The sequence below is a fragment of the Mus caroli genome, chromosome 6 (genome assembly GCF_900094665.2).
Source record: "Mus caroli chromosome 6, CAROLI_EIJ_v1.1, whole genome shotgun sequence".
NCBI lineage: Eukaryota > Metazoa > Chordata > Mammalia > Rodentia > Muridae > Mus > Mus caroli.
In genome coordinates this window covers 68281668-68295482 of record NC_034575.1, presented here as the reverse complement: position 1 = coordinate 68295482, position 13815 = coordinate 68281668, and the positions used below count along the sequence as shown (strand labels likewise).

Below are 13815 nucleotides of genomic sequence, written 5' to 3'. Positions count from 1 at the left end.
CAAAAAAAAAAAAAAACGTAAGGGGCTCCCCTTCAGAATTTTGGCTAATTTACAAATATGCTTGCTTAATAGGAAGAAGGGTGGCTCTAAGTGATTTAGGTGTGAATCTCAAGGCTTACACTCCAGAGTGTGGCCCTCTTCAAATCCAAGTGTATTATGTGACATACCAGAGCCATTATACTATAATACCTTAGTGAAGAAGTAATTATCATCTAACGGCATATAATTTCCTTTGTGTTTGCATCTCCTAATGGTTGATATTACCAAACCTCCCACAAGAGGGCAAACTAGACCTCTTTTCTCATGCTAGATGTCAGCCAGTTTTTAAAGCATCCTCCTCATGTCCTTGATTACCCTTAACACATTTTTCTGTTGCCTTAGGTGGGCAGTATCAAACCGAGAAATGCTCATAGCCCAAAACAGCTCCTTGGAATTTAAGCTACACCGACTGTATTTTATTAGCTTGTTAATGGGTGGAACTACAAATCAGCGAGAAGCCTTACAATATGCGAAAAATTTCCAGCCATTTGCCCTAAATCATCAAAAAGGTGAGTCTGGAATCAGACTGCTGTTTTCCTTTGTGCTTTGGGGAGGGAGCATGGGCAAGGTGGAGAGAGTACAAGGAGTTGAGACAGTCTCTGTGTATGGCCCAGGCTGGTCTCAAAACTTGTGATTCTCCTAGGTCAGCCTCCAGAATGCTAAGAGTGCAGATGTGCACCACCAGCCTGGCTTGAGATCTTTAGTGTTTGGGGGGAGCCAGTAGCCACTACTTGTGTCTCTCATACATGTTTTCTAATGACTAAAACTGTTCGATTAACTGGCAGTTAAGGACTCTTTAATATAAGGACACCAAGACCAAGCTGTGGCTTGCTCCTTGGCCACTTTCCTCTCACCACATGCTGCTGCCACACATGTGTCAGAGTAGCTACATATTCACCAAACACATATGGCAGTGTAAGACTAGAAAGTCTGAGCTCACTATTTTCAGTGCTTTCTTCTTCTCATCCTCTCTCTGCTGTATCCTTAATTAAGGAGGAGGACTTGCGATCACGCTTAGGGACCATGTTTACATTATTTTAGACTGTGTCACATAGGATGGAAATGTCTTCACAAGTCAGTGCTGTTTGAGACGTGTGTACACACCTTCATTGTGCTGGAGCTTTTTCTTTTAGACATTCAGGTATTGATGGGAAGCCTGGTGTACCTGAGACAAGGGATTGAAAACTCACCATATGTTCACTTACTTGATGCAAACCAGTGGGCTGACATCTGTGACATCTTTACACGGGACGCTTGTGCCCTCCTGGGGCTCTCCGTGGAGTCTCCTCTCAGTGTCAGGTGTAGTATGGGCTCCGGTTACTCTGAAATGGGCATTATACTGGGCGGCTTTTCTTGGTCCTTTGTGATTAAACCAGTAGATTGTGTTGTCTTTCTGGAGACGTGTATAGTTGATATTTGAAGTGCTTACCACAGATGGCAATGACATGGTTTAGGTCAGCAAGTTCTCCAAATGTGACCTGGGAGCCAGGGAGTCCCAAAACCCTTTCCACTGCTGACATTTGCACAGATGATGCAGAAACAGAAGTAAGTTAAATGTCAGGGTCTGTGTTGTGGGGACATTGATGCCAGCCCCAGCAGGTATTTGCAGCAGCTCCTCACTGCCATACTGGCTGCCTAGGAAATGCTTGCTGAGCTCTACAGTACTTTGGGTGGGCAGTAGATACTTGGCTTTTAGTTGATAATTGGGTTTGCATCTTCTTAGCATTCTCTGTGACACGATAGGGCATTTGCATAAAGCATTTAGTTCCTCACCACAGTATGTATGATGCTTGCCTTAACACAAAGCCCCTGTGTTATGAACCTGTGTTAGGTCTTGTTGCAGAATACAGTTTTTACTTGACCTCATTTGCAACAGACACTCAAATTTATTGTGTTTATTGTGATTTATAAATGAATCAATCAGTACATTTAATTTCTAACAAAAAGTGATCTAATCTATGAAAACCAAACCACAGTTTATTGACATTCTGGGTTTTGACAGTTATTTTTCCAAGTGAATGAAATAAGTTTGTCACAGTAAAGGAAGCAAGTGTGTGCATCTTTCCATACAATGATAAAGGTCACGACTTTAGACTAAAGTTAAAAGTTTTGGTTCTGAGCTTGTAAAGCCTTTTCTGATGAGACTGTCGAAGACATTGTAGTTTTTTTAAAAAAACTGTAAACTGGTGGGAAAACTTTGGAATGTTTAATTCATATAACCTTGCATAATCATACTTGAAGAGAAGACAGGCTCAGAAGACTCTCTTCCCCTTTAAATGCTAAAGTACAGTCCACCGTGTCTGAGGCACACTGGTCTTTAGGCCTTGCATTTCCCTCACCCCTCCTTGAAGTGATGCAATTTGTGCTTGGGATGACAGCTCGTCCCTCTCAGCACAGAATGCCAGCACTACCTCTCTCCTGATAGGCAAGCCAAGTATCTTTTTAATTACTGAGGAGTTAGTGGAAATTAAATGTCCCATCAAAACGCAATCTTTTGAAAGCTTGCTCTTCTTCCTTCTCCCACACTGGCTAGAGCTATGTGACAGCGCTAGAATTTTCTGTCTTACTTGTAAAGGTGATTACATTTTAGTAATCATAGGAAATAGAGCTGAGGACTGGGAGCACAAGGGAGAAAAAAGTTGAGTTGTTTTGTTTTCTTTTTAGAGGAATAGCTGTTCTGCACCTGCTTTAGGGTTAGCATCCCTGGGGTTGGCACTGATGCTTCCTCTTTTGCCCTCAGTTTCTCAGCAGGTTGTGTGGCGCTGCCTGCGCTAATTAACATCAAAGCTGTGATTGAGCAGAGGCAGTGTACTGGAGTTTGGAACCAGAAAGACGAATTACCTGTGAGTTCAACTTGACAATCCTTGAAGATGAATGTTTAAATTGTGCTATTTAACCAGAAAACACTATTGTAGCTATTCAGCATGTTTTGTTTGTTTGTTTTTGTTTCTGTTTTTGTTTTAATGTACATAACATGAGTGACAAATAAGGTTGGGAGTATAGCTCAGTGGAAGACCATTTGCCTAGCAGGCTTGAAGCTTTGAGTCTAGTCTCAGCACCACTCTAAAAAGGGAACAAGTCAGTTAACTAGTTAAAATTAAAATAGGTGTAGGGAGGTGATGGGAGAGGCAGGAAGATGTTTGTAAATTTGAGACCAGCTTACATAGTAAGTTCTAGGGCAATCAGGGCCTCTTAGTGAGACACTATCTTAACAACAACAACAAAAATGAAACAAGAAAATAAATTTGAAAGACTTTTAACCTGCAATTTTCATTTCTGACAAAATTATGTCACAGATGGTGGAGGGTTAAATTAGTCAGCCATTGACATGAGCTGCTTTCTTTACCACACCTGCACACAGATTTGTCTGTAGCTAGCCTGTTCTTTTAGCTGTAAGCCTGTCAGTTGGTTGCACCAACTATAGCAGCTTGTCAAGAGGATGCTTTGTGTTAAAGGCACAGGTGTCTTCCCAGTGCTACATGTGGTCAGGATATAAGCAGCGCTGTACTGCTGCCGCTGCTGGAGCAAATGAAGAGCTCTATTTTTTAAGCAGATATCCAGCTTCTGGCAGTTGCATGATCTTGCTGTGAGTGTTTTTGAAATATGCACACTAAAGTAGAGTAATCTGTAGGATCCCAGCTAACAGCATGCACTTGACTGGGAAAGCAACAAGAGGTAGTAATTGGTAATCTTTCCTCAGGAAAAATTTGTTGTACTTTTAGCTTTTGTTCCCCCCTTTTCTTTTTGGGGGTCAGGGGATACTCTTACTATGTAGGCCAGTTGGGGTTTCCTCTGATCCCCCTGGACACTGGGTTTATAGGTGTGTTCCACTGTTTTTGCAATACTGTAGTTTGGACTCAAATCCTTGTGCACACTGAATTCCTCCCCCTTGTCAGTTTTCCTTAAAGAACGTTATTAATCGACTTAAGTCTGTGTGACCCTGGCTGGCGTGGAACTCGTTTTGTCTAGATTGTATCAATCAGACTGGCCTCAAACTCAAAATCCCCTTTCTCTGCTGGGATTAAAGGTGTGTGCCACCACACCTGGCAGTAATGGACTTTGAGAATAAGAAGGAAGGAACACGATGTATTTGTGGAGGCTCTGGTATTCAGTAGCAGGTCTGATGGATAATTTCAAACTTTTATATGGTTTGATTTATTTGTGGCAAAAACACAATGTTGATATCATGCCGTGAGCTTTTAATGTGAACAAATGACAAAAAAGTCATGTTGCGATTAAGCTTAAGCTGATGTCACAAGCCTGCAATTCCAGATTCGTAGGAGGCTGAGGCAAGAGGATTGTAAAATCAAGGCCTGCTTGGGCAACTATGGGGATCCTATCCCAAAAAAGCAAAGAAAGGGGGCACATGCACATGGGTGATGGTCGGGAGGTAGGATGGGGTACTGGACTAAAGCTTGCCTAGCCACATGCAAACCCCTGCATTGGACTCCAGCACTGGGGAGAAACAAAAACAGAAACTTTGCCTACCTCCCTGCCTCGGGTTTTTTCTGGACCATTTCATACAAATTACATAGGAAACTCAGATCTGAAGTCACCCAGAAGGTAACTATATTTAGACTGCCCTTGGAGGAGTTGTTGCGCTGAATTTATCACCTAACCAAGCACTTCTACAGAGCAGTCAGACTGTCTGCTTCTGCTCTTGGTATATGTTCTGATGAAATTACAAGGTATTTAGGCAGGGGATATAGCTTAGTGGTGGGCCAGGCTGCCTGGTACCACCACAAACAGATACTTAACTTCTGAAGCATCAAGTTTGATTTTCTCAGACCTCAGATTGCAGTTTGAAAAGCAGTGTTATAGTTTTGCAGATAGGAGATTTAACTAGTCTTTGTGCATTTCTCTTTTTTGAATAGATTGAAGTGGACCTTGGTAAAAAGTGCTGGTATCACTCCATATTTGCCTGTCCCATTCTTCGTCAGCAAACAACAGATAACAATCCACCCATGAAATTGGTTTGTGGTCATATTATATCAAGAGACGCCCTGAATAAAATGTTTAATGGTAGCAAGTAAGTGTCTGACTTCTTAACCATTAAATAGATCTGTCTTGCAGGAAGTAAGATGTAATAAGGATAAATCTTTTTATGTTTGTTCGTTTGTTTTGTTTTCCGAGACAGGGTTTCTTTGTATAGCCATGGCTGATCTGTAGACTATGCCGGTCTCGATCTCAGACATTTGTCTGAGTACTGTAATTAGTGTGTAACACTGTGTTCAGCCATAACTATATTTAGAAATGAGTTTCCTTAACTAGTCATAGAAAGTGAATTGCATCTAATCCCTTTGGTTAGTTTAGCCAGCTCAAGGATTTGATAATTAGACTTATAAATGTACTTGGATCCTTGTGTGGCCCTCTCTCCAAGGCTTAAGAATCGTCTTCTGTGCATATCCTTCTCCCTTCTGGGTTTCGCTTCTCTCACTTAGGGCTTTATTGTGGAGCTATTTTTATATGCTATTTTTATATTTTATATTTTTGCATATCACAAAAGAGTCCTTTGTGATTGTTGTTAAAGTTACAGAGGAACACAGTATGGTGGTGCATGCTTCTAATCCCAGCGCCTGAGTGGTAGAGGTAGGAGGACCCAGAATTCAAGATCATCCCAACAATATAGCAAGTTAGAGGGGTCATCTTGAGCTACATAAGATTGTCTCAGCCTACTTTTACTGCCCTTCCCACCACTGTAGACTACTCTGCAGTGTGGAAATACCATTATTTAGCCATTTCTTCTTGGTGAATACAGTGCCAGAGTGTGTTGTCCATATGTGATAATTGCTACCAGTGTAATCGTGGTTCAACATGCACAGACATTTGTAAATTTTACAGACAGTGAGCCCAGTTTAAAACAAAACAGATCTCAAAGGTATTCTAGCTTAGGTAGTTAGGCTAGTCTTCACTGATACTGGTTCTGGCCTTATTGTGGGAAGACCCTTTCCTGGGAGGGCTATTGCTTGAAAGAAGGTATTTATACCTTCCCATACCACACAGAAATCCTGGCAGTACAGATCACTGGTGACTGTGGCCACAAGGAACTAGCATTCTTTGTCACTGAAAGCCATGTTGGCTGTTCTTAATGCAGGCTGGTAGCTCACAACAGATTGGCTGTCCTTGAATAGATTATACAGCCACACATTGGAAATTCATTTAGGGACAGGTGCAATGTAAACCTCGGGAGGCAGAGATTAGATTACTTCTGAAACTCAGGAATCAGTTTTCAAAAAATTGTCTTTATTTTACCTGCAAAACAGTTTTCACCGATTACTAAGTATCAGGCATTCAGGTTAGGATCTGACTTAGCTGTTGTTTTCTGTGACCCTTCAAAGCCTGGCTGACGAGCATAGTTAATCCTCCAGGCAAAAGAAGCACGTCAGCTTTGCTTTTGCACATGTTGTAGGTGTGCATACGGGTGTTAAAGTGTACTTTATAACTGTGTTCAGTGCTGATATTATTGTTTGTCTCAATCTTTTCTATTTTATATATAGATTAAAATGTCCATATTGCCCAATGGAACAGAGTCCAGGAGATGCCAAACAGATATTTTTCTGAAGAATGAGTTTGTTTGCAATTTGTAAGTGAAACTGAATTATGGGTACATTCGAGACAAGAGTGTTCCATTGACTGCAGCTATCCAAGGACCGCCTGTTCATAAGCTATGCTCCAGAGGCTGCCGATTCACTCGTGTACACGGAGGGGGTGCTCCAGATGGGAATCACACAGGGCTTTCTTCACTCTTGGTCTTCGTTTCTGATCAAGTAAACACCAGCAGTTGTCATTCAGTGCGGGTTTTTGTACTTCCTATATGGTGATTTTTTTACTTAAAAGCAGAGACAGAAGTTGACCTTCCTGACATGTGTTTAATATTCCTCCTGCTTTTACAGATGCTGACGTTTTCTTGATAATTGTAAGCTTGAGAGTGTTTGTGGAAGAACTTTCTTTCTTCTTATGTATACATAATTAAATGAAAAGTCTTCATAGGAGTTTGACAAAATGAATTGTGGTTATAAAACGAATTTGCTTTTTTGTTGTTTTGTTTTTCTTTTTTGGCCTAAGGAAGAAAGCTGTGATAAATTTCAAATTTGCATAGCTTTTCGATGTTTTGCTCTGCTCCTGCTCTTGCTTCAGAGTCTGCATACATACCTGCATTTGAGTTCTGTCTATAGCCCAGCAGGCCGCCTGTTTAAAATCCCATCATGAATTTAACAGGCTGATGTGAGAGTGAAATAGATATTACTGGGTTTTTGTTGTTGTTGTTTGTTTATTTGTTTTGCTTTTATTACCAAGAGGTGCTTTTTAATAAATGGATATCTGAAATTAGGGTGTTACTAATTTGATATATGGTTTCACAGTCTAGCACACTGTCCTTTGACATCTGCCTTTAAGACTTGGCTGAGTGTCTCATTAGTTTATCATCACAGATACGCAGTGTTATGCATGTGTATAGAAGTGTGTGCACCAGCATCAGACATTGTGTATGTGGAAGGGAAGAAGCATGTCCATTCTAAATGCAGTTGCCAGTCTCATCACTTCAGGTCCTTACGGGTAGGCTCTAGCAACTTTACGTGTATGGACCTCGTTTTTTGCTGTTTTGTGTTTAATTAGTATATTGTTCATGCCTCTCTTCTGCAGTGTCTCATCTCATAGACTGTGAACCTGTATATTAATCAAATGGCTACAGATAATGCTCTTTTCTTCTGTGAGGTCTCTTCATTTAATGCACTGCCCAGAAAGAGCCATGTGTAAGAGTTGTTCTCTGTATGAGGAACTAACTACATGGAAAAGACTTCTGTGAACATAATTCTGACTTAAACCCATGAAATACTTCATCTTGAGAAGAGTGCTGTGTGGAAATCACCAAATATCTCTCAACTTTATTTCATCTGGTGTAAATCTGAACATCAACATAGGAAAACTGTCATGAGAAAATGAAAAAGCGTAAACACAGAAGCAACGAGAAATGTGACTCTTGTTATTTTAAACCACAGACGGACTTGGGTTAAGGGAATGGGGATGACAGCTTTGGTGCTAAGTTAATCAGAAATTTCGAGCATTCGCAGTGGTATGCTAGCCTGGATGGTCTCTCCTGAAATGCTTACCTAGGAGAGCTGGTATCTGCTTGTGAAGGGAAAGAATGGTATTGCAGAACAACCCAAGAAATGACCACGTGGTCAGTTTCATGGTGATGGCTACTGTGTACTGTGTAGGTTACCTGGGTCAAGACTGGTCCAGCTCAGAGTGCATGCTCTGTTCATACTCAGCCTGGCTCACAATGACTTGTGCTTCGCTGTCAGGATGCTCTGTAAAGTTCCTCATGCCCCATGAAGCAGGGAAAGAACAGAGGTGACTCTGGACTGCAGGAGAACGGCATCGTGCCAGGCAGTATCCTGGGGAGGGAGGAGGGTGTACGTTCATTTACTATGGATAGTTTTTCCTTTGGATTAAATTGTAGAGTGTCAGGCTTTCTTTTTTCTTTTCTTTTCCTTTTTTTAAACTTTGTTATTCCTAAGCCAAATTTAGTTTTTAGGTTTCTTTTTTTCCCTATAACTTATTCTTACCTTCCCACCTCAAGCATCTGCATAACATTTAGACTACACATAAAGTTTATGTGGTACAGACATGCTCTTGAGGTTGGTGGAAAATATTTTTGGAAACAAGACCCTTCACACAGTTAGCTCAGGCCATTTTAAGGACGGAGGCTCTGCTGGTCCTCCTGTGCTGGGCATCTCTTTAATAGCCTCTTGTGAAGCTCATGAAACTTTACCAAGTGTGTGACCTTACAGCTTCCTCTGTGAGGTCTCATAGGCCCAGTGGGCAGGCAGGACAAGGGCCCAGAACTGAAGCTTGATCTTAACATTTACCATGGAAATGAGGTCTTAGGCTCTTCTTTAAATGTGTGTACTTTCTCTGTGAGAGACTGACTGTAGCAGAAGTGGATTCGAAGAAGACAGACCTTGACCAAAGATGCTGAGATACAGTGTTGGGATCCTTGTACTCTGNAACCATGCCATCACTGATGTCATGCTCATGCTAGCTAGCATGCAGGAGGATGCCATCTGTCTCTTTGAGCCTTGTTAGAGAAGGTAATGCTAGAGGATGATCGTCAGTCACACAGATAACAGGCATTGGAAACAGCCGCAATATGGCTTCTTTGCGAGCCTATTTCCTTTTCTGGTTGTGGACAAGGCTGCCTTAGGACTCTGCTAACCCAATAAAACCTTTAGATTCTGGTGAAGCCAGATCCTCTCCACAGTGGCTAAGGTTGTTGTTGATCTTTTTCTCCTTTGTGTGATCATCACAGATGCCATTTCTGTTTTATTGATGATTATATGAGACTTTTAATACATAAATGAACGGGTACTGGTGCCTCTTTATTTTTAAAAATTTGAAGAAAAAGAGCCACCTCATATTCATAGAGTGTGTATTTTGTGAGTGTGTGAGCATTTGATTGGAAATAAGAAAGTTATTAAGTAAATTTTTCGTTTTACTTTTTCCACAGCAGCTAACGTGTAGGGAGACATTAAACCCACACCAAATCATGAGGGGATGAGGATCCCCCCAATCTTCTTCTCTAGGTCGCCAATCCCACAGGCTGTGCAGCTCAGTTCCCTATGTTTATGCTGTGTTGTTCCCACCTCAGTGCTGTCAGCCTTTGGGACAGTGGCTCTCAAAAGCCAAGAGCTCTTGGTTTATCTGCACAGTACAAGCTGCTGGTAGACTACACTAGCCCTCTGGTTTCCCAGCTCAGCCTCTCATACAGTGGACTGACAGCCTGCACTCTGTTTAGTCAGCCGACTCAGGTTATCTTCAGGGAAGGTATGGAGGCATGGTTTGTTTCGGTTCATCTCCAGGATGTATACAGTGAAGACAAACCAAATACTTTTCGCCATTGAACTATCTTATCTGTACATTATCTTTGGTAACACTAGACTAGTGTAGTCTTGGGGAACACACCGAGGAAACATGTAGCGAGAATCACATACAAGGCTTGGTGTTTCATAAGCATGCCAGCTGACAGCTGTATGTGGTACTGCAGTGTTTACCATAAACAGGTACAGGCTTCATGAATTTTTCATACTGATTTACAATTGAGTAGATACCAAAAACAGAGTGGCAAGTGTATTTTAGTAGCAATTGAGGCAATTAGTTTTAGGGTGAATTTTTCACTGTTGATTTTACTTTAAGATGTAGCAAGAGAAAGTTTTGTTTTTAAGGCATTTTAAAGCTGTAGCAGGCATATGCTTCATTTTCTTCCAAAGAGGCAAAAGCAGCTAGACTCGCTTACAGCACATGCTTCGCTCCATGGTATGGGTGGACGCCTACACTTGTCAGTAGCAGTCTTAAACTCCTTACTGCCAGGCAGGGGTGGGCTTCTGTAGGATTTAGTGCCTGAACATTTCTTTTGGAAGGGGCTGGAGTGAATGTACTGGGTATGGGAGGGGAGCAGAAGGAAACAGGACTGTGAGTGAGTGTGCATGTGTGGGAATTCATCATAACCCTTGAAGCTAGCAAGCGACCACTGTTGGCCGTGCTTCACTCATGACTGCAGCGTGCATGTATCTCTTCGCCATGTCTTCTCACCTTCACTAAGGAGTCACCAGATCATCTGGCTCAGATGCTCAGGATGTATTCCTTTGGCTTACCCCGTGCTCCTGGGTTCTATGGTGTTTCTATAATTATGAATAGTGTTGCACTGTAATCTATCATATAGAGCTATATGTATGGAAATTTTTGATCAGTTTTTTAAGAGATGTATCCTGTTTGCAAAGGCACAATAAAATTGCATCTTCTAGATTATAGGCAATAAAGATAACAATAAACGTTATTTAACAAATCAGACTGATACTCTCTGCTTATTTGATTTGGTGGGGGAGGGAGGATGTCTAACATATCCAGTAGTTTCAGGGATTTCATTTTAACTTAAAAACTCTGATATATTTAATTTATAAATTTCGGACTGATAAAATAGAGTTTTGGAAAACTATAAGAAATGCTTTGTTAATGTGTGTATTCCTATGTAAAACACATGGCTTCTTCTGTGTATATTTTTTAAAATTAAAGACTTGCACATTTAAAAAAGTGTTTTTGTGGATCCAGTTTGTGAACTTATCAGGTGACAGAAGGAGGAGAGTCAGAGGAGAAAGCCTCTGACTGCATCTGCCAGCGTCTGCATGAATTGGGATTGGGGGAGCCGAAGTGAGTAATAGCTTTTGTCAACTTTTTTTTTTTTTTTTTTTTTTTTTGTGGTTTTTTGAGACAGGGTTTCTCTGAGTAGCCTTGGCTGTCCTGAAACTCACTCTGTAGATCAGGCTGGCCTCGAACTCAGAAATCCGCCTGCCTCTGCCTTCCGAGTGCTGAGATTAAAGGCGTGCGCCGCCACGCCCGGATTTTTGTCAACATCTTAACACCAGCAGTGTGAGAAGAGATGGCTGGACACCTTCTAGAGTTTGAGATGTTTCCTTGGTTCTCCCTTTTGCCCATTCTGTGCTCTGCCAAGAGTTGAACATGTTGCTGGAGCTGGGGAATGGGGGTTGGGGGTCGGCACCTCAGCACTGCTGGGCAAGAGTAGAGGCTGAATTGTCTAGCCTCAATGAGAAACGAATGCCATCTATACAGAACAAGAGTGTATTTATGTTCATTTTGTCTATTTTTTTCTTTTTAAAATTTTTTTAAAGATTTATTTATTTATTATATGTAAGTACACTGTAGCTGTCTTCAGACACTCCAGAAGAGGACGTCAGATCTCGTTACGGATGGTTGTGAGCCACCATGTGGTTGCTGGGATTTGAACTCCGGACCTTTGGAAGAACAGTCGGGTGCTCTTACCCACTGAGCCATCTCACCAGCCCTTTGTCTAGGTTTTAAAGAGACATTGTTACCAAGGAAAAATCTTGTCTCAAGAAGTCGCTTGAAAAAGCCCTAGAGGCATCCTGGCTATTGAGTAGTCTTCAGTGCAGAGTCTTGGTGCCACCATGATTCTGGTTTTTCTTGGTGTCTGTACTAGTTTGTTTTCTATTGCTGTTATAAACAACATGGCAAAAAGCAGCTTACCCACAGGCCAGTCTGTCATAGGCAGCTCCTCAGTTGAGGTTTCTTCACATTGACAAGAACTAGCCAGTACAATATCACGGAGGGAAAGAACCTAAACAGCCATTGGTTGACTTAAAAATTGCTAACTGGGCGTGGTGTTACGTGTCTAGGCGCTGCTTTCACAGCTTTTGCCACATAACAGCTGAAGGACATGTCTGTCAGAAACACACTTCACTTGGACCTGCAGGCATTGATGATGACTGATGTTGATAAAGTGCTTAGTATCTCTTCCTTCATGTTCCATCCATTTCCTTTTCTGCGCCAACCTTTAGGTTGGGTCAGATTCTACTTGTCTGTGTATGTAGTAAATACTGTTGATCATTAACTCGAGCTAGATTTAGGTGGTTTCTCCCCTGCCAGCTCCCATTGAAGGCTAATGATACCTATCAACCACCATGACTAAACACAGGCCATGACAGTACGAGGAAAAAGTGACAGTGCCTGGAGAGATGGCTTGGTGATTAAGAGCACTTGCTATTCTTACAGAAGAGCAAGCACCATTGCTCTAGTTCCAGAGGATCGGACGCCTTCTGATGTCTGTAGGCACCAGGCATGAACTTGGTGCACATACATACATGCAGGCAGAGCACTTGGGTTCCTAGAAAGTCTCCATGCTGAAAAGACATGAATGGCCATCCTTTTGTTTGGTCCATCTCCCTTACTGCTAGCCTGTAGCTGTGATCACCATACATCCCAGGAGTAGGGAAGCTAAGTTATGTACAAAGCTGCCTTTTCATTCTGTTGCCACTGAATAAATCCTTTATTGCCAACTTACTCTCTCAGACTTTGATTTCCTATGGCATGTTTTGATACCTGAGTATGATAGCAGTATCTGGGAAACTGGGTCGGTCCCTCCCAGGCACATTTGGAACTAATCAGGTGTTGTAGTAAGACTAGGCATCTCATTGTTCCTTAGGGCAAGGTCTTACAGGATGCAGGGGTGCTCTTAGTTACCTGGGGCTCAGATTCCTAGGAATAACTTACAGGAGAATAAAAGTTACTATGTAGCCGGGTGTGGTGGTGCACGCCTTTAATCCTAGCACTCGGGAGGCAGAGGCAGGCGGATTTCTGAGTTCCAGGACAGCCAGGGCTATACAGAGAAATCTTGTCTCAAAAAAATCAAAGAAAAAAAAAGTTACTATGTATGTGTACACATACATATATACACACATATACATACATATATGTGTGTGTATACTTTCTGCATAAGGAAACATCAGAGAAAACTTTTTTTCTATAGCTTTTAAACTGTTTTCATGAAGAGAGCTTACATCCTAGGAGGGGTTACTGTCTATCTTGGAAAGTGATTAAGGTGGGGAGACCATGGGGACTGGAGAGATGGCTCCCTAGTTAAGAGCACTTGATGCTCTTCCAAAAGACTTGAGTTCAGTTTACAGCACCTACATTAGTGGTTACTATCACAGAGGGGGAACAAAGATTTGTGATGGTTTGTATATGCTTGGCCCAGGGATTGGCATTGTTAGATGGTGTGACCCTGTTGGAGTAGGTGTGGCCTTGTGGGAGTAGATGTGTCACTGTGGGTGTGGGCTTTAAAACCCTTATCCTAACTGCCTGGAAGCCAGTCTTCCACTAGCAGCCTTCAGATGAAGACAGAACTCTCAGCTCTACCTGCACCGTGCCTGCCTGGATGCTGCCATGCTCTTGTCTTAATAATGG

General features: G+C 41.9%; 1 protein-coding gene across 2 annotated transcripts in view; it reads left to right on the top strand.

Annotated features, from left to right (window-relative positions):
* Positions 1-11127, top strand: part of Rmnd5a (required for meiotic nuclear division 5 homolog A) — a 56507-nt gene extending 45380 nt beyond the window's left edge. The window contains exons 5-10 of one of the 2 annotated variants that reach the window (XM_029478384.1): positions 382-548; positions 1173-1338; positions 2780-2882; positions 4914-5068; positions 6537-6622; positions 7681-11127. In XM_029478384.1, coding sequence (XP_029334244.1) covers positions 382-548; positions 1173-1338; positions 2780-2882; positions 4914-5068; positions 6537-6600 — 655 coding nt within the window. In that variant the 3' untranslated portion in view covers positions 6601-6622; positions 7681-11127. Of the gene's footprint in view, positions 1-381; positions 549-1172; positions 1339-2779; positions 2883-4913; positions 5069-6536 lie in introns of both variants that reach the window. The other variant, XM_021164691.1, reaches the window with a different exon arrangement.
* The last annotated feature ends 2688 nt before the right edge of the window (positions 11128-13815 follow it).